Source organism: Salvelinus alpinus, chromosome 15 (assembly GCF_045679555.1).
Source record: "Salvelinus alpinus chromosome 15, SLU_Salpinus.1, whole genome shotgun sequence".
In the NCBI taxonomy this organism is placed as follows: domain Eukaryota; kingdom Metazoa; phylum Chordata; class Actinopteri; order Salmoniformes; family Salmonidae; genus Salvelinus; species Salvelinus alpinus.
Window position 1 is genome coordinate 29,606,997 of NC_092100.1, and position 23,278 is coordinate 29,630,274.

Here is a 23,278-nt window from a genome sequence, read left to right on the forward strand (position 1 = left end):
TGTAGGCCAATATCTTTTTATTAGCTGTACATTCCTCATACATGCCCTCTCAGCCCAACCCAGCCATAATACATGTATTTATGTTGGTTTTCAGATCATTGCTAAATTCACACAGTACAGCCAGGTACAAAAATGATCAACCCAGAATTTAAGCGCTTGACAAAAAGCAATTTAAACGCAATTACATATAGGAGGAAAAGTTAGGTTGTATCAATCAGCATTAAAAATGTTCTGTGAAAGTAAATAGTCATCTTAAACAAGTAACAAACTTTATACAAAATATCCTTCCCTCAGTTCTCTCCTCCCCTTTTCAATGTCATTATCAGAATTTCTCAAGGCCCTCTCCTGTACACATCCCACAATAAAACTATGCAGTTATGACAAAATGGTCTGAGAAATTAACAGTGAACTGGGAGAAACATTCTGCTTCACAAGATTACCAAAGCCTCAATAATCATATTTCATGTACAGTTAAGACCTGAAGCTAGTTCAATTGGACACCTCCGTCAAATTCAACTCTGAACCCCGGAGCAAGTTTCACTGATTTGTTGTTCCACTCTAATCAGGGACTGATTTAAACCTGGAACACCAGATGTGAGCAATTCATTATCAGGTAGAACAGAAAACCAGCAGGCTCTGGACAACGTAGTGTAAGAGTTGAATACCCCTGCTCAACAATTTCACAGATCTTGACTAAAGCTTTTAAGAATATGAATGCATTTGACATCACTTAATCTCTTTACCTCATCTTGAAATGCAAAACAAGGTCATATTTCTAAAATTAGAGCATTAGTGACTGTGGTTTGGGATGAACAGTGGGATAAGAGTGAGTAATGTACCTCCCATAAATGCGCTACAAATATTCAGGATAAAAAGCTCAAAACAGAGAAGGTCATATAGCCAACATGATTCTCAAAGTAGGCAAAGCCTCCCACATTAGAGATAAGAAAGCCATATACAGCCTGTGTTCCAAACAGCTACGGTTGACTTCCTTTCCTCCAGCAATAAAGGGCTTTAAATCACTAGAAAAAGATTCAAATGCTGGTAATAAAACTAAAATAAAAAGTATTTACAAGCAAAACGAGCCCGGACTACCTTTTGTACAATCATAACAACCGCAGTCTTAAACTATGTGGATGGATTTCATTGTCCCTGGCCTGATGTTGATCGAAGCCTCTACAAACTTCAGAATCTGTGACAAGTACAATAATAAGTCATATGGAATATGCAGTAAATAAAACATTTTTTTGTTTTAAAGAAAGCCATTCCTATCAACATGCCGAGCTAAAGTTAATTTTAGTCTACAGCAGATATAAGGTTCTAGATTACAAGGCTCACTTGGCACTCACTGTCGCCATGTCAAGGTCACAAACAGGTTACGAAAATAGTCATTCGATTGTGTGTGTGGGGGGGGGGGGGGGGGGCGCAACTGACCAATGCAGTAAGTCCCAATGTCCACCATGTGTCAACCCTCAGCTACCAATAGATTACAGTAGAGAATGGAGCCATTATTTCACCAAATCTACAGACCAAAGCAGCTGGAACTTTAACTGTTAGAGTGAATGCATGGAAGGATGTGGGTTTAAGTGAAAAGAGACAGATTTGTTAAAAACAAATGATAAAAATAAAGTGTAAAGCGTAGTGGTTTGTAATATGGCAGATTGTATGAAGAGGGTGGACTTGAAGGGAAAGGTTGAGACAAGGGGATGTCTTTGACCTGGGCTAGATCACCGGTCCATCATGCTGAGGATCATCTCAGGGGTGAGATCTCCGTTGGGGGCAGCCTCTGCTACAGGCAGCTCCACTGTCTCCACCCCTGCTCCTGCCTCCTCCGACTGCTCCACCACCACCTCTATGGCAGCCTGCTCAGCCTCTGGCTCATTCTTCACTATGATGTTCTCTATGACACCTGTATTCTCATCCTCCACCTGGATGATGGCTGCTGCTGAGGAGACAGAGGTAACACCAGGCATTATAACGCAGCATTAAATGGGCATTTATTCAGACATTCCATGACACAGGACTAGTGGGGTGTAACTCACCTGCAGCAGCTTTGCCCTTAGGGGCAGCCTTGCTAGCTTTGGCAGGTGAGGCAGGTTTGGGCGCATTCTTGGGGGGTCTACCACGTTTCCTCTTGACGGGCGGCTCCACAGGGGCGGGGATAGGCTTGGTGGGTGGAGCCTGCTCCAACTCCATCTCCTCCTCCTCCTCTTCCTCCAGCAGTGCCTCTTCGGCATCCTCATCCTCTTCATCAATGTCATCCAGCTCAGGATCAGCATTGTCCTCTGGAGAAGGGAACAGTTAAAAAGAGTAACACTGATCTCATTACATTCAACGAGCAATAGCAAGTAGAGGTTTGGACCGAAACAGCTTATTATAGCAAAGTCAATAGGACACTACAAATAGATACGTTTCTGTAAAACAGGCCTCACCACTATCGTCATCATCGTCCTTCCTTGAGCGCATCTTCCTCTTCCTCCCACCCCGTCCTCTCTTGGGTGGGGTTCCGTTCTCTCCTTCAGTAGGATCCCCGTTACAGTTCTCTGCATGTCTGGCCATGGTGTTCTAAGGAGAGGAACACAAAATGTTTAAACAAATTAAATGAAGGGCTATGTCCAAAACATGGGTGTATTCTTCCACTCAGTTCATTTGTGTTTGAGTAAGTGTCCATACCCTGCGGGTGAAGGTCTTGCCACACTTGGTGCACACAAAGGCAGTAGGCACAAAGTTGGGGTCGTGGTAGCGCCGGAAGTGCATGTCCAGGAGCTGCTTCTGGCGGAAGGTCTTTTCACACTGGCTACAGGCGTAAGGCTTCTCTCCTGTGTGTGTGCGCCTGTGCATCAGCATGTGACGCTCCTAGTCAATGTAAAGACAGCAAGAAACACACATAAGGACTGAGAAACTGCTGGGAATTTTACCAGCTCCATCTCAAAACAATCAGCATTGAACCAGTTTCCATAAACTCTTGCCTTCCTGACATTGACCTTGATTGGATATTTACTGACAAAGGAGCTAACTCCATCACCATAGCTACCCAGCATCACGCTATGCATATACTCCCATCTAGATCCATCAATCATCCCAGGTTAGCGACAACAGGTTACAGACAGCAGGCTCTCTTACTTGTCTGCAGCAGTAGTCACACTGGTCACACTTGAAGCGTTTCTCATTCTTATGGGACTTCTGGTGCTGGATGAGAGCATAGCGCTCGTGGAACACCGCATCACAGTAACGGCATTTCCGTCCCTGCTCAATGAACGAGTGCTGCTTACGCAGATGGACGCCTGGAGGAGAGAGGGGATGTTAAAACCAGCTTATTGAGAGAGATGTCATCTGTATACACATTAGGCAAGTTCAAGCACGATGAAGTTTACAGTGGAGATGTCCAAATCATGCTGTCATCATATTGGGATGATCAGGCCAAGTCAACGTCTAGGTATCTAACCCAGGTCACTCTTGCGGGCGATGACTGTGTCACAGTGGGGGCAGTGGAACTTGGCCACGTTCTCTGTGTGCTTCTGCAGGATGTGCATCTTCATGGTTCCACTCTGGGTGAAACGGGCGTGGCAGATGTAGCATTCATACGGCTTCTCTCCTGGAAAACAAAAACACGAGTGGACAAGTTCACAACAATCAGGTCAATCACTAATTGTGTTTACACAGTATCCTTGTGGCTGTGCCTCACCTGAGTGTGTCCTCATGTGTCTCTTCAGCTTGTAGGTGTCTCTGCTGGCGTAGCTGCACAGGCTGCACTGGAACGGACGCTCCCCAGTGTGGGAACGGATGTGCCGCTTTAGCTTGCTCACCTCCACACTGGCATAGTCACACATGGAGCACTTGAAGGGTTTCTCATGAGTGTGCTTGTAGCGACGATGTCGGACCAGCTCTCCGCTGGTCACAAAGGCCATGTCACAATCTTGACACTTGTGTGGTCTGGTACCTGTAGACAGAGACAGTTATAACGGTATCCAACATGGACAGGACTAACAATATAGGACTGTCTTTTAATGTGACTGATGACACCATACCTGTGTGTGTGTTGAGGTGGTTCCTCAGCAGGGTAACGGTCCTGAAGGCCCTTCCACACAGATGGCACTTGTGGGGCCTCTCGTCCGTGTGGCTCTTCATGTGTCGGTCCAGGTTGGAGCGGCGGGGACAGGTGTAGCTACACAGCTCACACTGGAATGTTTTCTTCACACCTGGAGCATACAAATGCCTAGAGTCAGCACTTGCAGAGGCAAACAGCACCACAACTTGAGTTACAACATTCACTATAAACAAAGGACACAGCAAGCAGTGGTGCTAGTAATCTCACCCTTTTTCTTGATCTTGGTGGGTTTGGGGGGCTTCATGTTGCCCACCACTTTCTCTGCATTGACCTCAGAGAGCATCCCCTCCTGCTGCTCCTCCTCAAAGTCATAGACAGACACGTCCATGTTGTCTTTGTCCCCCTCAGTGTTGTAGCGCAGCTTGCTCTTCTTTGCTTTCTTGGCAGTCTTCTTGGCCGGAGGTTGGTAGTCTGGGTCTGTGGTCCACTGTGGGTCTTCAGGCTGGGGCTCGCAGTGCAGCCCTTCTTCCTCCTCCTCAGGCTGGACCTGCTGCTCCTCCTGGTGCTGGAGCTCATCCTGCTCCACTGTCTCCACCTCACCATTCGCACCCACCTTCACCACCTGAAGGAGTAGAGTTTTAAGTTTCTCTAGAACTAGTACATCTAGATATGTACCAGTAGCACAAAACGCTGCTATACACCCCTGGGAAAAGATGCTTCCATTAGCCCTGAATGATGTAATATCTAGTCTTGAAGTGCAGTTCTTACCTGGAAGCCCTCTGGCAGGGGCAGGGTGTGGCAGATCATAGGGTTTCCATCTTTGGGCATGGCCGTGGCATCCACGAAGGTGCCCTGTAGCTCCTCTACAGTGGCCTGCGTTACAGGCACAGCCGAGACAGGCACCTGGACCAGCTGTAGCTCCCCAAGGCCTCCAAGCTGCTGCTCCTCCAAATTGACAACCTGCAGAGTGATGATCTGGGTCTCATCCACTGTGGTGACTGTGGCCTCGTGGGCTGTGACCACAGGGGCGTCCATCACCTCAGTCTTCATCTGCAGCAGGGCCGGGTCCAGGGAATCCATTACCATCATCTCCACATTGACTTCATCCACCAGCTCCTGGGGATCCAGGCCCCCCTCTCCCACGGGCTGTTGGTCCATTACCCCCTCTGCTGCTTGCTGGAGCAGGTCTGCCACCACCTCCTCCCCCTCATAGGTGATGCTGTCCTTGGCCTCAACCACAACGTCGGTTGGTCCGCCGTCCATCGGTAATACCTGAGAGAGCCAACCCAAAACCAATCAGCACACAATCTAGCAATGTAATGTGAACTCATAACCATTTATTCATAAATGTTGAAACTGTTTTTTCAATTTGCAGAGAATTTAAATCCCTTTTCAGGACCTGGACATATGATCAACCTAGGTAGGCTTAACAGACAGAAAATGGCATACTGTTCAGCTCACTCAAGATCTCAGACAAAGTTGATGCAACTTCCTCAGCTTCCTAAATTGTTACCTGCACCAGAAAGGAATACTTCATCTTTCTAGATCTGCTTGGCTTCCTCAATTTCTGACTCAACTCCCCTGACTGTTACCTGACACTGAACCTGTGGGGAAGACAAACAAGTTGACATTTCTACATAAACCTACTGCATGAATTGAACGCACAGACACATTCGTAGCTTCGCATTCTGCGAAGGGTGCAATTGCGGGCCGCAATTTTGATAGTGGACATGAAGTCATATAGCTAGCTAACATCAGCTAGTCATGTTTATGTACCGCTACCAGCTGGGTTGTAGAGGGAGCTCTACCCTGTTTTGATCAATTCTATCCAGCTAGTGTCGTTGTAGCTCAAGGTAGGCTTTGAATCAGACAACGGACACTGGATTGAAAATGAACTGCAGTAAGCTTGGAGAAGACATTTCGTCAAACAAAAATCTAGACTACGTGCTCATTAAATGTAGGGCGAAGGGGGACGTCGTTTTACTGGAAACGCTAGTGAAAATGGCTATCGTGGTCATTTGCTAGTTATGCATGTTACTTGTTTAAATTCGGTATGCGCTAGAAGCCAATTTGGCTACCTAACGTTTATGTTGTTAGCTAGCTACTGAAACGTTACCTAACGTTAGCTAGCGCCTTCTAAAATTGTGAATCGTCTTTGCATCGTGACTTAGACCTTGTTTTAATTGCCAGCTTTTAAAATATGATAATTGGCTAGCTAAACTATAACATAAACGAACAGTTAGCTAATTATCTAAGTTAGCTAGGTCAATGGTAGGGGTTTGCTAACGTTAGCTTTTGCGAAGGCCATTGTGGGCGAAAACATTTCGTTTTGTTACTGTTTCGATAATTTATGGCTTTATTAGTTCGTTAACAATACTAGTTAATGGCGTGGAAAGTGACATTACATAGCTAACTTAGCGGTCTAGCTAACAAGTTATGCGTTGAACGGCTAGTTAGTGAACTGTATGTAGTTAGCTATGATAGTTACTGTAGCAAGATTATGCATGTGCGATTTAGAAAATTCGTTCTGTGCTGCAATCTGGCGCGCGCTGAGTTGATACACAGCCGCGAGTTTCCATCTCGACTCCGTAAAACGGCAGGAAACAAAGACGAAGAAAAAGAAAATGGACGCCTGGCCTTAAAACTAAACCAACACGTTGAAGACTTTAATGATCGATCCTTGCCGAAATGCAAACTAATATAGCTCCAAAAAGAGTCGTTATTGCAAAATTTCGTTGAACTTCTGGGTTATAAATGTTTTTTGCTAAATCTTCAATAACGATAGAGGGAGACAAACACCCCCGTCTGCCGCCTGGACCGGGAGCCCCATCGTGACACCTAGAGGCCGATTAAAGCTCCTGCAAAGCTCCCCCCTTTTCTGGAAAGTACTCTTACTTTACCTGCTCTTCGTCGTTTATTTCCTCGCTGAATTTGACAGAAAGCCCAGAGTATGTTCTTCAATCTGACCGAGATGGCTGAGAATTACGCCCTTCTCCTCCCGGGGTTTTAATCCTCTCCCGCTTTTTCAGAAAAGGCTCCGCACAAAATGGCGGCCTTGTGAAGTTTGTGCGCCTGTGCAGAGTGAAGGGGGGCGGTGGCGAAAGGGTGGGTGTAAACCAGTGTAGACATTGAATTATGGGGATTGGCCATGTGGGGCGCTACTTTTGAAATACCGTACACCGTCATGAATAGATAATTTTAGGTTATTTATCATAAATCTAATCGTATTTCTAATTTTATTTAATAGGCCTATAATAAACCCTATCTGAATATGTCTGCCTCTATTGTAGTTGTACCAAAAGGAAAACCTGTAATCAGTTTGAACAATTTGTCTGCCTCTCATTGCTGTGCCAAAGGCCATGGGGTACAGTATCATTAGCTATGTGTCTGTTTATTTTACAATGGCCAAACGTAATTAACATAGGGAAATGATACATTATCACACCCTTCTCTTACAGCAAAAGGAAACTTTATTTTTGAACACATTTTTATTAATAATTCGTTTACATTTATTGCCAGACAAGATATCTGCCAGACTATACTTTTATGGAAAGAAAATCATTTATTTTAATGCTGCACAATTTGAGTCATATGGAAAATATACTTTGCTGCAGTGTTTCTATTAGCACTGTAGCTCTTCATTCTTAGTCTCATCTCACCACTCTACACTAACTTGAGGCACTTAGACAACTTAAAAAGCTCCTTCAGTGTATATTGTTATTTTGAAGTCCTATATAATAAAACTGATGAATCTGCTAAGTAAATAATATACAGTGAATGCAGGTTCTCATCACACCCTGATTCCACACTATAATGGCCAGCAGGTGGCCAGTCCTAGCAGTGTGGTTGTCTATTTAAGTGAGAAGTTGTCTGCTCCAAAGGCAAAAGTCCAGTCCAGCACAGTTTTAAGTTTTCAATAAAAAAAGAAAGAAAATAACTCCACCACCAATACAGCAGAAATAATCTTCAGTTATATCCCCAGTGGCATGAGTCTCAGGAAGTGCATGGTGACTTGAGGCATCAGCACTCAAACCAAATATGAATTTACTCCAATTGTCTCAACAATGCCAACCGAATTACACTACAATTATATAACATATACACTTCCAGTGGGAATATATATTTCCACAAAGCATATAATGATAGTATGGAATGATGGCACTGTAATAATTTTCTTCAGACTTCCTTTCCCGACCGGCATGGCAACAAGCTCCTCATCAGACTGTGGTCCTAGAATTTGGAACTGTTTCACCACCATCATCTCCTGAGGAACAACCCAATCCCTTCCATCCCCATGACTTACTTCAGTACTCCTACCAAACACTCAAAGTCATTCTCCACACAGACCAACGCCAACCTGCTTCATCACAAATTAAGCAAATAATAAGTGCATTTCCCCAGAAAAGTAATCATGTCACTTTTCCACTTTGTTCTATCCATGCCATGATCTGACACAATGATTGCAGTGTCCTTCCATCCATTCATCATCCCAGCTATAATTACATGACTCAGAAGGCAACACCACCAGACCAAAACATACTGTAAGGCAGTAAAATACTTCTACCACTCTTCATCGCTTCTACAATTCCACAGTTTTCATGAGTAGTTATCACTTATTTACACACAGGTTGGTAATATGAGAGTTTAGTTCACTGACTTCGTGTCAAGCTGTAGATGTCATCCCAGTGTTAGTGAGTGTATGTGCAAAAGTCAGCATCCTCTTTGCATCTGGGTATATTCCACCCTGTTTGACAGTGTATATTTTAATGTGTGTATGGCATAATGGCTGTAACAGTGTGTTGACATGGGCATGACGGTATCAGTATTCCGTTCTAGTGGCATTAGAAGGCGGTGCTGGCCATGCTGCCAGGGGAGAAGAGGCGTGGCACTCCCTCCTGCAGTGATATCTCAACGTGTCTGTGGGCCAACTTCCCCTCCTCGCCTGGACGGGAACACAGAGAACGTCAAATCACACGTCTCTTTCCCCACAAACATCTTATCCATTATTCCCTCATTCACTAGATCCCTCCCACAGAAAACCCACCCTCTGTGCCCTTGTACCCCTTGATCAAATCAACGTTTATTGGTCGCATACACAGATTTGCAGGTGCAGTGAAATGCTGGTGTTTCTAGCTCCAACAGTGCAGCAATACCTAGCAATAAAACATTTTAAAACAATACATACATAATCCGGAAAGTATGAGTAATGTCAGAGACCAGAATATACTGTGTGTGTGTGTGTGTGTGTATAAATATATAATAGCTGTGCCACTAGAGATTCTGGGTTCGAGACCAGGCACTGTCGCAGCCGGCAGCGACCGGGAGAACCATGGGGCGGCGCACAATTGACCCAGTGTCTTCCGGGTTAGGCCGGCAGGGATGTCCTTGTCCCATTGCGCTCTAGGGACTCCTGTGGCGGGCCGAGCGCAGTGCACGCTGACACGGTCGCCAGGTGTACGGTGTTTCCTCTGACACATTGGTGCGGCTGGCTTCTGTGTTAAGTGGGCATTGTGGCAAGGAGCAGTGCGGCTTGGTTGGGTTGTGTTTCAGAGGACGCACGGCTCTCGACCTTTGCCGCTCCCGAGTCTGTATGGGAGTTGCAGCGATGAGACAAGACTAACTACCAATTGGATACCATGAAATTGGGGAGAAAAAGGGGTAAAAAATTATAAATAAAATAAAATAACACACACCTGGACACCTGCTCGTCGAACATCTCATTCCAAAATCATAGACATTAATATGGAGATGGTCCCCCCTTTGCTGCTATAACAGCCTCCACAGTTCTGGGAAGGCTTTCCACTAGATGTTGGAACATTGCTGCGGGGACTTGCTTCCATTCAGACACAAGAACATGAGTAAGGTCGGGCACTGATGTTGGGAGATTAGGCCTGGCTCGCAGTCGGCGTTCCAATTAATCCCAAAGGTGTTCGATAGGGTTGAGGTCAGGGCTCTGTGCAGGCCAGTCAAGTTCACTTCGTGTACGGGGGCATTGTCATGCTGAAATAGGAAAGGGCCTTCCCTAAACTGTTGCTACAAAGTTGGAAGCACGGAATCGCCTAGAAAGTCATTGTATGCTGTAGCGTTAAGATTTCCCTTCACTGGAACTAAGGGGCCTAGCCCGAACCATAAAAAACACCCCCAGATCATTATTCCTCCTCCACCAAACTTTACAGTTGGCACTATGAATTAGGGCAGGAAGTGTTCTCCTGGCATCTGCCAAACCCAGATTCGTTTGTCGGACTGCCAAATGGTGAAGCGTGACTCACTCTAGAAAACGCGTTTCCACTGCTTCAGAGTCCAATGGCGGCGAGCTTTACACCACTCCAGCAGATGCTTGGCATTGCACATGGTGATTTTAGGCTTGTGTGCGGCTGCTAGTCCATGGAAACCCATATCATGAAGCTCCCGACGAACAGTTATTGTGCTGACGTTGCTTCTAGAGGCAGTTTGGAACTTGGTAGTGAGTATTGCAACTGAGGAAAGACGATTTGTATGAGCTACACACTTCAGCACTCAATGATCCCATTCTGTGAGCTTGTGTGGCTTACCATTTCGCAGCTGAGCCGTTGTTGCTCCTAGACATTTCCACTTCACAATAACAGAACTAACAATTGACCGGAGCAGCTTTAGTTGGGCAGAAATTTGACGAAATGACTTGGGAAGGTGGCATCCTTTGACAGTGCCACGTTGAAAGTCACTGAGCTCTTCAGTGAGGCCATTCTACTGCCAATGTTTGTCTATGGAGATTGAATGGCCATGTGATCGATTTAATATACCCGCCAGCAACGGGTGTGGCTGAAATAGCTGAATCCACTAATTTGAAGGGATGTCCACATACTTCTGTATATATAGCGTATATACATACATACATACAGTGCATTCGGAAAGCATTCAGACCCCTCGACTTTTTCCACATTTTGTTACGTTACAACCTTATTCATCAATCTAAACACAATACCGCATAACGACAAAGTAATAACAGGTTTAGACATTTTTGCAAATTTACTGCAAATAAAAAACAGAAATACCTTATTTGCATAAGTATTTAGACCCTTTGCTATGAGACTCGAAATTGAGCTCAGGTGCGTGCTGTTTCCATTGATCATCCTTGAGATGTTTCTACAACTTGATTGGAGTCCACCTGTGGTAAATTCAATTGATTGGACATGATTTGGAAAGGCACACACCTGTTAACAGTGCATGTCAGAGCAAAAACCAAGCCATGAGGTCAAAGGAATTGTCCGTGAAGCTCCGAAACTGGATTGTGTCGAGGCACAGATCTGGGGAAGGGTACCAAAAAGTGTCTACAGCTTTGAAGGTCCCCAAGAACACAGTGGCCTCCATCATTCTTAAATGGAAGAAGTTTGGAACCACCAAGACTTCCTAAAGCTGGCCACCCGGCCAAACTGAGCAATCGGGGGATTAGGGCCTTGGTCAGGGAGGTGACCAAGAACCCAATGGTCACTCTGACAGAGCTCCAGAGTTCCTGTGTAGAGATGGGAGAACCTTCCAGAAGGACAATCATTTCTGCAGCACTCCACCAATCAAGCCTTTATGATAGAGTGGCCAGACGGAAGTCACTCCTTAGTAAAAGGCACATGACAGCCCGCTTGGAGTTTGCCAAAACGCACCTAAAGGACTCTTAGACCATGAGAAACAGGTTTCTCTGGTCTGATGAAACCAAGTTTGAACTCTTTGGCCTGAATGCCAAGTGTCACGTCTGGAGGAAACCTGGCACCATCCCTACGGTGAGGCATGACGGTGGCAGCATCATGCTGTGGGGATGTTTTTCAGTGGCAGGGATTGGGAGACTAGTCAGGATCGAGGGAAAGATATGATGAAAACCTGCTCCAGAGAGCTCAGGACCTCAGACTGGAGCAAAGGTTCACTTTCCAACAGGACAACGGCCTTAAGCACGCAGCCAAGACAATGCAAGAGTGGCTTCCGGACAGGTCTCTGAATGTCCTTGAGTGGCCCAGCCAGAGCCCAGACTTCAACCCGATCTAAAATCTCTGGAGACCTGAAAATAGCTGTACAGTGCTTGAAAGGATCTTCAGAAGAGAATGGGAGAAATTCCCCAAATATAGGCGTGCAAAGCATGTAGCGTCATACCCTAGAAGACTCAAGGCTGTAATCGCTGCCAAAGGTGCTTCAACAAAGTACTGACTAAAGGTTCTGAATACTTATGTAAAATGTGATTTGAGTTTTAATTTTTTTATTACATGTGTATTGTGTGTATATAGATTGATGAGGGGAATTAAAAAACAAAAACATTTTAGAATAAGGCTGTAACGTAACAAAATGTGGAAAAAGTCAAGGGGGTCTGAATACTTTCCCGAAGGCACAGTACATACACAGTTGAAGTCGGAAGTTTACATACACCTTAGCCAAATACATTTAAACTCAGTTTTTCACAATTCCTGACATTTAATCAGAGTAACAATTCCCTAGGTCAAGTTAGGATCACCACTTTATTTTAAGAATGTGAAATGTCAGAATAATAGAGATAATTATTTATTTCAGCTTTTATTTCTTTCATCACATTCCCAGTGGGTCAGAAGTTTACATACACTCAATTAGTATTTGGTAGCATTGCCTTTAAATTGTTTAACATAGGTCAAACGTTTTGGTTAGCCTTCCACAAGCTTCCCACAATAAGTTGGGTGAATTTTGGCCCATTCCTCCTGACAGAGCTGGTGTAACTGAGTCAGGTTTGTAGGCCTCCTTGCTCACACATGCTTTTTCAGTTCTGCCCACACATTTTCTATAGGATTGAGGTCAGGGCTATGTGATGGCCACTCCAATACCTTGACTTTGTTGTTCTTAAACCATTTTGCCACAACTTTGGAAGTATGCTTGGGGTCATTGTTCATTTGGAAGACCCATTTGCAACCAAGCTTTAACTTCCTGACTGATGTCTTGAGATATTGCTTCAATATATCCACATCATTTCCCCACCTCATGATGCCATCTATTTTGTGAAGTGCACCAGTCCCTCCTGCAGCAAAGCACCCCCACAACATGATGCTGCCACCCCTGTGCTTCACGGTTGGGATGGTGTTCTTCGGGTTGCAAGACTCCCCCTTTTTCCTCCAAACATAATGATGGTCATTATGGCCAAACAGTTCTATTTTTGTTTCATCAGACCAGAGGACATTTCTCCAAAAGGTACAATCTTTGTCCCCATGTGCAGTTGCAAACCGTAGTCTAGCTTTTTTATGGCGGTTTTGGAGCAGTAGCTTCTTCCTTGCTGAGCGACCTTTCAGGTTATGTCGATATAGGACTTGTTTTACTGTCGATGTAGATACTTTGTACCCGTTTCCTCCAGCATCTTCACAAGGTCCTTGTTGTTCTGTGATTGATTTGCACTTTTGCACCAAAGTACGTTCATCTCTAGGAGACAGAAGGCGTCTCCTTCCTGAGCGGTATGACGGCTGCATGGTCCCATGGTGTTTATACAAATGAACGTGGTACCTTCAGGCGTTTGGAAATTGCTCCCAAGGATGAACCAGACTTGTGGAGGAGGTCTACAATTTTTATCCTGAGGTCTTGGCTGATTTCTTTGGATTTTCCCATGATGTCAAGCAAAGAGACACTGAGTTTGAATGTAGGCCTTGAAATACATCCAATTGACTCAAATGATGTCAATTAGCCTATCAGAAGCTCCTAAAGCCATGACATAATTTTCTGGAATTTTCCAAGCTGTTTAAAGGCAGTCAACTTAGTGTATGTAAACTTCTGACCCACTATAATTGTGATACAGTGAATTATAAGTTAAATAATCTGTCTGTAAACAATTGTTGGAAAAATGACTTGTGTCATGCACAAAGTATATGTCCTAACGACTTGCCAAAACTATAGTTTGTTAGCAAGAAATTTGTGGAGTGGTTGAAAAACGAGTTTTAATGACTCCAACCTAAGTGTATGTAAACTTCCAACTTCAACTGTATAATCTCACTCAGTCCCTTATCAAACATGTCGTTTTTATCTTTCTACTCACCAAGCACCAGCAGCGCTTGTTTGGCAGCGTCCCTCACATCCTCCTTGTCTGATCGACAGAGATAGACCAGCTGGTCGATGCTCTCTTTGGCCTGCAGAACATAAAAACAGAGTGGACTCAACAGTCTGACTCCAGACACTAGGGTAGGTAGAGGTAAAAAACAGATGGAGTATAGAGATTGTTGAAGAGATGTGACTAATAAGTGGTGAGACTGACCTTCAGACATGCAAGTGCTTTACAGCCACACACTCGCGTCTCCACACTCTCATTCTCCAGAAGCTCCAGACAGCTTACTAGGGCCTGGGGTAAAATACCAAAATACACTATAATTTACCCAAACAAACATAAATCCACACGGGTGATCCTAGCAACAAGTTAACACTTTTTAAGAAGTGCATTTCAAAAGTGCTACAGTGTGAGTAGGGCCTGAAATGAATGCATCTCGGTCTCACCCTCTCTCGATGGCGTGGCTGGTCGGCGAGGCTTCGGAGCAGGGAGCTGGCAGAGGCAGACACCTTCCCACGCGGGTCCCTGAGCAGTAGGCTGACAGCATGCAGGCCCTCCCTCTTCAGGCTGCTCTCTGGAGGCCTCTTCAGGGCCTTTACCAGTACCTCCTGGTCCCCTGACTGCAGGCTCTGAACCAGCCACACTGAGGGGGGGAAATGGGTGGAGGTGGTGGAGGGTGGACAGGGAAGAAGAAAAATAAACAGGGTAGACAGTGTGTTGTGGAAGGAAGAAGGTAGTAAAAAAGAGAGCGAATGAGGGAGGATGGAATGGCGATAAAAATAAGAGAATAGAATGAGGTGAGTATGTTATAGTGGGTGTGGTGAAACAACGAGAGCAATCAGCCTTTTAAATCATGTACATTCACACATTCATCATGACTGAGCATAGAGCCAAGTGGCTGTCTGTAACCTAGTAAGACACATTAACTTATTCATTCAAACTAACTCCACGCAATAGTCAATCTCCCAGACACTAACCCTCCTCCGCTAATTCAATGATGTGTGTGTCCAACTCGCTCACTCCCTCGGCCTCTAGGTAGCTCCAGAACTGGAAGAGGGTCAGCATGTCTCTGGCCACCCCGCCCCCACGCGTGGGCAGCCTCCTCTCCAGCATCCTCTCCACCAGACGCAAGAACACTAGACACAGCACAGAGAGATGGGTCAGACGTGACAAGATGGCACATCACAGCTTCCCTCAGACTAATGTGTGTATATGTGACATCATATAGGCCACTGGAACCAAAGCCAGGAGCATTGCTGATCCAAACTCCTTAGGCAGAGTGTTTTAGACCATGTATCACTATGTTTAAATATTATATATGCCATTTTGCAGACACTTTTATTCAAAGTGACTTACATACATTTTATGTATGGTGGGCCCGGGAATCGAACCCACTACCCTGGTATTACAATCGCCATGCTCTACCAACTGAGCTACAAAGGATCATATTATAAATCATATAATGCATGATAGACACACACAGAGACACAACAACCGTATCACACCTGTGTCTGCCAGGCTAACTCCTCTCTCGGGCAGTCTGTTGGTGTAAGCAGTGGCCAGTGTTGTGAGGAAAGCGTCTGTGGAGGTGCTGTACACACTGCCATCATCCGTACACTGCTGCCATAGCAATGTTGCCCCTTGGCACTGTTCTAACTGGGGAACCACTACTCCAGGACAGAGAGGCAGTAGAAGGCAGGCAGACGGAAAAGAAAACAAGTTAGATGGTAGTAATTGAATCATTTACAATTACAGTAGTTAACCTTTGTCATTATTGCCTTAGCTCTGTCATTGACTAAGGCTTAAGCTAATATGCTGTTTTGTTGTCCTCCTTACAGCAATAATGAACTCACCCTCATCTGGCTGAGTGGCTCCTCCAGGGGTCTCCTTGGCAACACGTCTGATGAGCTCGAGGACGCGGGCCTCCCTGAGCAGGCGGTCCAGAGCATACATCTCCCCACAGCGCAGAGGCCCAAAGGTCCCCAGCCTCTGCACAGCATCAGCCATTAGGAGTCATAGGCATCACATAGCCAAAATCAGGACATTTGGTAAGACCACAGATGTCAATATGAAATTGTTTTATTACATTACAACTGGGAGCTGTTGCTCTGCTTATCAATCATGTTGACAGCTCAACACAAACGCAAGATCCAAGTAGAACCTATGTTTGAGATTTGAATTCTTAAACTCATTTGGTTTAGTCTCATACATAAAGGGACCATGGGGTGATTTGTTACTCATATGAGTATGTCATGTTCCTCACCAGAAGTTGTGCACTGCAGTTTTTCAGATGGACCAGTAGTGTATGATCTAGAGCCTGGCAGCCTGTGCTCACAGGTCCAGAGGAGTGGGACTCCCAGCATCTCTCCTCACAGCACTCATCCTCCCCTGCACTCTCCTCTGGTGGCCTGCCGGGGATTTTTTTAACCTTTATTTAACTAGGCAAGTCAGTGCAAGTTGTTACCCTAGAGTGGTACCCCGTAGAGCCATGGCTCTACATATCATGCCACCTTTAGACCAGATGAGGGCATTATCATTCAGAATACCAATGAACTTTTCTTATCCTTACTAACATCCAGCATATTTAAATGTGTGTTACAGTGGCTCACCACTAGATGGCAGTAAGTAACCACACAGAAATCCAACTAGCTCCTCCACCAGCAAAACTTCTCATCTTTAAAACTGACTGTGAAGGAACATAGAGAGGGAGGCCATATGGACCCTGACCTGTCTGTCACACTCCCTTTCTCCCCATCCTCCTCCTCCTCTTCATCCTCCAGGTCTGAGGTATTGAGGAAGTCAAAGCTGCCGAGAGCCGTCTCCACCGCCAGACTCTGGACACTGGACAAACAACTGCATGTACGGCCCTTCAGAACACACACGTACACATGTTATAGAGAGACAGACAGACATGCACACACATACTCAAACATACAGCACACACACAGTAACAAAAGCATACATTTTTCAGCAATCCATATCACTGCCATAAGTCGTGATTGTAAGAATACAATTTGGAAAATGATCATCTGAGGAAAGTATCTGGGAGCAAAACAGTGTGCTCTTAAAATGATGCCGTGATGAAATGAAGAATAATAGAGAAACTCAAATGTATCTGTGTTTCCTATCGCCTTGTCAGAGGGTTTGGCTCAGTGAGCTCTGATGCTTATCTGTGTCTCAGTTGGGAAGAAGGTGGGTGTGTGTACGTGTAAGAGGCTGACGACCGCCCAGCGACAGTACACACATCTCCCGCTGCAGCATTGTGAGATGGAAACATTTAGACTGAGCTAAAGGGCAGGAAGTTCCGCACCCTGATCCCAATCCCACAGGGAACTGTGGGATTCTGGAACTCTGAAATCTACTCAGCCCCCACCAACGTCCCCCTCACTCTTATAAAGTGGTCATTTCCATTGTCAGGTACAACATAAAACACACGAGACAGAGCCATATATGTACACACTACAGACACACACACACACTACACAGACAGACAACACAGACACAGACACAGCTATAACTTACCGTTAATGTCTCCTCCAGTAGTCTGAGCTCCTGCTCCAGGACCTGTAACTCAGGAAACTGTCCCCTGTAGTCATCCAGAGAAGCGATGACTGCACTCAGGGCTTCCTCAACTTCACTGTCCACAGCCTGCTGCTTCTCACCCTCTGTGGGGCTGGCCACTACTACAGGCCCAGGCTTCTCGGCCTCCACCACCACCGCCCTGTGGGCAGTGTATGATATTTCCTCTGTGCTCTGGGTCTGTGCTTGTGAGTCTGCCCTGAGATCCAGAGAGGCACCTTGCTGAGACACGGCATCAGTCCTAGTGGGTGCAGAGCTCTGGAGTTCTGGATCTACCTCTGAAACAGCCCCTGAAACAACCTCTAACCCCGTGTCTGACTCTATAGACCCTGCAGAATACCTGCTCTCCGGCCTGCTCTCCTCCCCGGTGACAGTAGCTGGGGCGAGTGGCTCAGATGGTTCCCCGACCACCACAGTCTCAGCTGGGACAGAGGCTGACTCCGCCCTGGCAGGCATCTCCATCTCAATATCGTTTATAGAGATCCCAGACTGCAGGGAGGTGGCCTCAGAGGGCTCCACTGATTCGCAAGTTGACCTGTCCATCAGTACGCCATCGGCACTGTTCTCACTGATATGGCTGAGGGAGCGTGAATAACGTGTTTGGCCGTTAGGCACAGCCTGTTTCCCAGAATCCTCCTCTTTCCCTGCTGCTCCAGTGTCTGGCTCCTTCTTCTGCACATCCTCTGGTTTGGCTGAGCGGGTAGGGGTGGAGGTGGCAGAGTCTCTGGGAGCAAAGGAGATCTCAATGGAGGGCGCGGCGGCCTGAACCTCTAGCTGAACCAGATTCTTGTTGGCGTGACGCAGCCCCAGGGACAGCTGGGGGCTGGACGAGTCATCTGACGACTCCGAAGAGTTAGACCAGGCTGTGCCATTCTCCATCTCCTCCTGCCTCCTCAGCATGTTCTACAGTGAGAGGGAGAGAGAGAGAAAAAAGAGAGCGAGAAAGCGAGATAGAGGGAGCGAGGAAGAGCACAAGGGTGACAAAGTCAAATGGAGACACTACCATCAAATTTTGAAGATGGGACTAGTCCAGCAGACATTCAGTATAACTGAGAGTCAGAAATACAGACAGAGGGCTGAGGGCCCCTGTAAACCCATGCCAAACATTATAAACCAGAGCATAGCTGCCTGGCCTCTGGCCCAGAAAGCAAACAAACTCCCTGCTCCCTTTAATTAACATCTCATTTATCAGGCCTCTGCTTTCGCTGGGCATCCAGGCCCCATCTCAATGGAACAATAAGAACAAATACACGCTTCATATTAAGAGCTGGAGGCTGCATCTGTTTCCCAGCGCTCTCGGTCATTGAGAATACTACTAAAGACTATTTTAAAACCCAACAAGGAACATAACATCTAACCATAAACACAGAGATTCTATAGTGGCCAACCGTACAGAGGTTCTAAACAACAATTGACAGCACAACACAATCTACAAAGACCTACTGTGAGTTCCTCTACGGAGGTTCTATTACCATGCTCTACCACAAATACCACACCTTTAACTAGTAACTACTGAGGGATTTAGTGGGATGTCTGTAGTGGCTAGCAGCACTTACGTCAGTCTGCATGTTAGCAGAGCCCAGGTGGACTGAGGAGACATCACTGCAGGAGCAGCTCTGAGACAGTCTCTCAGCCAGAGTGTCACGGAACACATCCAGCAGGGACCAGCGGTGTTTGGGGGACATCATGCTCCTTGACAGGCTCCTTGGAGCCGTCTTTACACCACCAGGTAAAGCAGGAGAGGGCCGTGAGAAAGGTCCACTAGTGGACCAATGCAATTACACATCACAGCTAGACTACACAGTCGTTCTCTTCACCCTAACTCAATCAAGTTATTGAATTAAGACAAATAGGTGCTGGAGTATTTAGCTGGCCCATTGACAAAACAGACCAATACATCCTGCTAGCTTTGTGAACCAGCGAACGTGTACAGAAAACCTCCTGAGGTTCTAGTGCTGCATCTTAACAGCACAACAACCACCACTGACAGACAACATGTTGCATTACAGAACATGTCCTGGATACTTGGCAGCAGATTAACCTTGCGGCAGGCTATCAGTGAGTCACCAGGGAGGAAAAAGATAAGGCTCAGTACAGCTGGTAGAACTGTAGCAAGCTTTGTGCGCCTTTATGAACATAGTTAACTATAGCTGAGACACCCCCTTAAAGGAAAACTTCACCCAATAACTATTTTGGTATTTGTTTCATTAGTCCATTATTGATATAGTCCCAAAATGTTTTGCCTGTCAGCAATCGAGCTTAAGATATATAACTTTCAAAATACAGAAATACAGTCGGTATGATGCCTTTTGCATCATATGATGCTGCGTTTTGAATCATGTGACAGTTACTGTCTCAGATGGAAAAATCATTAATCAAAGAGTGCCTTTGAGGTAGACTGGATGAGATGACAGAAGGAGACTTCTGGTGCCATGGATGGAAATGAAATGGGTTGAGAGGGCTATCACCCATTCCTAAATTACAGCTCATTACTCCATGGATTATGGACCATATTAAGAAAGAGGACACTGTTTAGAGCACAGGGTTAGAGCCAGGGTACTCACATAGAAGGCCTGTTCCCGTAAGGAGGGGGTATCAGGAGGACTCTGGTTGTAGGTGGAGAAGCGTTTGTTCACCGTGGGGGGTTTGTTGACAGTGCTGGCGGCCGAGGCTTGGTCATCCTTGTCGAAAGGGCTGACAGAGATAAAAAGGGGACAGAAACTTAATACTAGACCCATACACAAATATATGCGCACCACACATATATGTTCGTGCACTAGTGGTGGTATCCACTTAAAGCAGGTCACCACACTGATGTGATAGCCACTCACTTCCAGGTGACCTCCAGGCTCAGTTTGATGGTCCCCAGGTCATTGATGTCCACGGCCACCGTCCGGGGTAGAGCAGCAAAGAGGTCTTTGGTCTCACATGACACGTTCCCCACCACCACATGATTGGCCAGGCTCTTCAGCTCTGTCACCTAGGAAACCATAGTAAGACACATCACAATTAGTGATTCTGGTATGATCTAAATCTCTCCAAACCCCATCCTGATGCCTGCCATACCGATGCCTGCCATACCCCATCCCGATGCTTGCTCTCCAAACCCCATCCCGATGCCTGCTCTCCAAACCCCATCCCGATGCCTGCTCTCCAAACCCCATCCTGATGCCTGCCATACCCCATCCCGATGCCTGCTCTCCAAACCCCATCCCGATGCCTGCTCTCCAAACCCCATCCCGATGCCTGCTCTCCAAACCCCATACCGATGCCTGCTCTCCAAACCCCATCCCGATGCCTGCTCTCCAAACCCCATCCCGATGCCTGCTCTCCAAACCCCATCCCGATGCCTGCTCTCCAAACCCCATCCCGATGCCTGCTCTCCAAACCCCATCCCGATGCCTGCTCTCCAAACCCCATCCCGATGCCTGCTCTCCAAACCCCATCCCGATACCTGCTCTCCAAACCCCATCCCGATGCCTGCTCTCCAAACCCCATCCCGATGCCTGCTCTCCAAACCCCATCCCGATGCCTGCTCTCCAAACCCCATCCCGATGCCTGCTCTCCAAACCCCATCCCGATGCCTGCTCTCCAAAACCATCATCATTCATTCTGTGTCTCCTGACTTTCCGATCCCATGACATGATTGGGGGAAGTAATGAAATCAGTGAGGGAGAAAAACAAGTAGATATCCAGCTGCTCTCCTCTCACTGAGCTGTTATATCCATTACCTCTGAGCCTTCGCGTCACACACAGATGTGACAAAGTGAATGTGAGTGACGGTCTGTGTGTGTTCATCTGTATACTAGTTTTAGGCCAGAATTTGCTGCTTCATACCTTTATTGATAGGAACTCTGTGATGAGAGGCAGAAAGACCATGTCCTCGCTGTCCCACACCTGCTTGCCATTGATCTCCATCCTTCCCCTCAGCTTCCAGCGCTGCCGCCCATATTTCATAAAGATCTGAAAGGTCAGGGGTCAGGTTTAGGTTCAATATGGAATAACAGAAACACACAATGAGCCAGTCACTGTCACATTTATCTTGGTCTTCACACATTTGCTCATTCTTAAGCCTTCGCTGAGTCATTTGTGTTTGTGCTGAATGCGGAGTTAAGCTCTGGAGGTTCTGTTTATAGGTGCCTTCTCCCTTCGACGGAATGGAGTGTGCCACTGACTCACATTGATTATGCTGTCAATCATCACTAAATCTATGCATGTTAAACAGACGGAGGCAGTGCTGACACATTAACGCCTTTCCTTTTCCAATTACCCTCCTCCTGCAGTCTGCAGATAGCCCAGCTCTGAGAGGCCATGTTACTGGAGCATATACACTCCCTCCACCAGCACTAACGCTTAGAATGGTGACGCTGTGGCAGCCATGCAGAAACTACTCCTGCAAGGACAGCAAGAGTGGAGGGAAAAGAGAGAGGGAGAGAGAGCGATAAAAGGAGAAAGAAATAAATTCACCTCATACGTGTCCCCAGCACAAAGCCGTGCAAACCCTGCTAGACCTGCAACAAACAAAAAATGTTTCATGACCACATACAAGCAACCAAACACTCTTACAATGCAACCGTTTGATTGGAATAGACCAACAGGAAGCGAAGATACATTGGGGTCTGGAGTCACAACAGACGAAAAGGATGGATACACTGACATGAACGTACCCTTCATCTTAACATGGAACTCCCCCAGCTGGTTTTCCAGCTCGCTCTCCAGCATGCACATGTTCTGCAAAGAGCAGGAGAGAGAGAATGTTATGGAAAAGCCTTCAAAGCAGAAACATTAGGCAGTCAACACTACAATCATTGTACTAATATCATAGAGCAAAGCTCTGGGAGAACGAGAGCACCTGTTCTTAGTCCGGTTACCCTACCGTCTTTGAACTCTGTCTCAGGACAATGACTCTGTCCTCGGCTTCCTGTACATCTTATCCTGGTACTCCCTCCCTTCTTTCCCTCACTGATCAACTCTCCTCTCTCCTCCCTCACCTCTGTGTACTCTTTGTAGCCTTTGTTGGCCTCAGACAGGCTCTCTCTGGCCTCGCGGCTGCCCTGGGAGACTGTGTAGGCCTTCACCATCTTATTGGCCCCATCCCTCAGCCGGTGCTGCATACAGTAGGCCTCATACAGCTCGTCAATCTGAGGAGGACAAAACACATGGATGGTTACTTTCATTTGACCTTTACAGTGGTTATACAATTGTATATCTTTATTATATATTTTTTTAAATGTTTTATTCACCAAACATCAAAACACACCCTAAAACTCTTCATGAATCTTTTTCAATAATTGTAATCCATTTAGTGGTGACATATTAGAGTTCCATTATCATGGAACCATAAAGCATGTAATTGCACCATAATCCTTCCTTTGGTTTTTGACACTTTAACGACCTCTGTAAAAAAAGTGTCTGGAAAATTAAGAAGCGACTGCAATACAGTGGCACTCCGGATGGTGACATTCCACTGGCCACACAAGTAATAACCTCTGCTTCCTGTTGTTGGCTTTCTTATTGGTCTACAACCTCCTCCCTGCACCTCATTTTCCCACATATACACTATATATACTGTCACAGGCCGGCTTCACTTATTGCGAAGTGGAAATGTCTAGGAGCAACAACGGCTCAGCTGCGAAGTGGTA

The 23,278-nt window shown here is 46.1% G+C and overlaps 2 protein-coding genes across 9 annotated transcripts in view; both read right to left on the reverse strand.

Moving 5' to 3' along the window:
- Positions 1-7,097, reverse strand: LOC139539882 (transcriptional repressor CTCF-like). Of its 4 annotated transcripts, XM_071343257.1 has the most exons (12): positions 6,537-6,635; positions 5,562-5,652; positions 4,817-5,320; positions 4,316-4,670; positions 4,029-4,199; positions 3,686-3,940; positions 3,446-3,595; positions 3,124-3,284; positions 2,674-2,856; positions 2,433-2,565; positions 2,043-2,285; positions 1-1,945 (listed from the first exon to the last, which is right to left on the reverse strand). In XM_071343257.1, exons 2-12 carry the CDS (start codon positions 5,583-5,585, stop codon positions 1,728-1,730), a joined length of 2,397 nt encoding a protein of 798 aa, XP_071199358.1. In that variant the 5' UTR covers positions 5,586-5,652; positions 6,537-6,635; the 3' UTR covers positions 1-1,727. The 4 variants fall into 4 exon arrangements, with proteins under 4 accessions (XP_071199358.1, XP_071199360.1, XP_071199359.1 ...); XM_071343259.1 differs by lacking the exons at positions 5,562-5,652; positions 6,537-6,635 and adding an exon at positions 6,949-7,097; XM_071343258.1 differs by lacking the exon at positions 6,537-6,635 and having other exon boundaries at positions 1-1,942; positions 5,562-5,719.
- Positions 7,098-7,500: 403 nt separating this feature from the next.
- LOC139539884 (rho family-interacting cell polarization regulator 1-like) overlaps positions 7,501-23,278 on the reverse strand; it is a 111,948-nt gene continuing 96,170 nt past the window's right edge. For 4 of the 5 annotated variants that reach the window (XM_071343260.1, XM_071343264.1, XM_071343265.1 and 1 more), the window contains 17 exons: positions 22,628-22,777; positions 22,304-22,367; positions 22,104-22,147; positions 21,474-21,599; positions 20,468-20,616; positions 20,201-20,330; positions 19,193-19,351; positions 17,580-18,539; positions 16,785-16,924; positions 16,321-16,465; positions 15,911-16,046; positions 15,563-15,724; positions 15,035-15,193; positions 14,504-14,700; positions 14,268-14,351; positions 14,052-14,142; positions 7,501-8,990 (listed from right to left, as the gene is read on the reverse strand). In XM_071343260.1, the coding sequence (XP_071199361.1) occupies positions 8,890-8,990; positions 14,052-14,142; positions 14,268-14,351; positions 14,504-14,700; positions 15,035-15,193; positions 15,563-15,724; positions 15,911-16,046; positions 16,321-16,465; positions 16,785-16,924; positions 17,580-18,539; positions 19,193-19,351; positions 20,201-20,330; positions 20,468-20,616; positions 21,474-21,599; positions 22,104-22,147; positions 22,304-22,367; positions 22,628-22,777 (2,997 nt within the window). In that variant the 3' untranslated portion in view covers positions 7,501-8,889. The remainder of the gene's footprint in view (positions 8,991-14,051; positions 14,143-14,267; positions 14,352-14,503; positions 14,701-15,034; positions 15,194-15,562; positions 15,725-15,910; positions 16,047-16,320; positions 16,466-16,784; positions 16,925-17,579; positions 18,540-19,192; positions 19,352-20,200; positions 20,331-20,467; positions 20,617-21,473; positions 21,600-22,103; positions 22,148-22,303; positions 22,368-22,627; positions 22,778-23,278) is intronic. The other variant, XM_071343262.1, reaches the window with a different exon arrangement.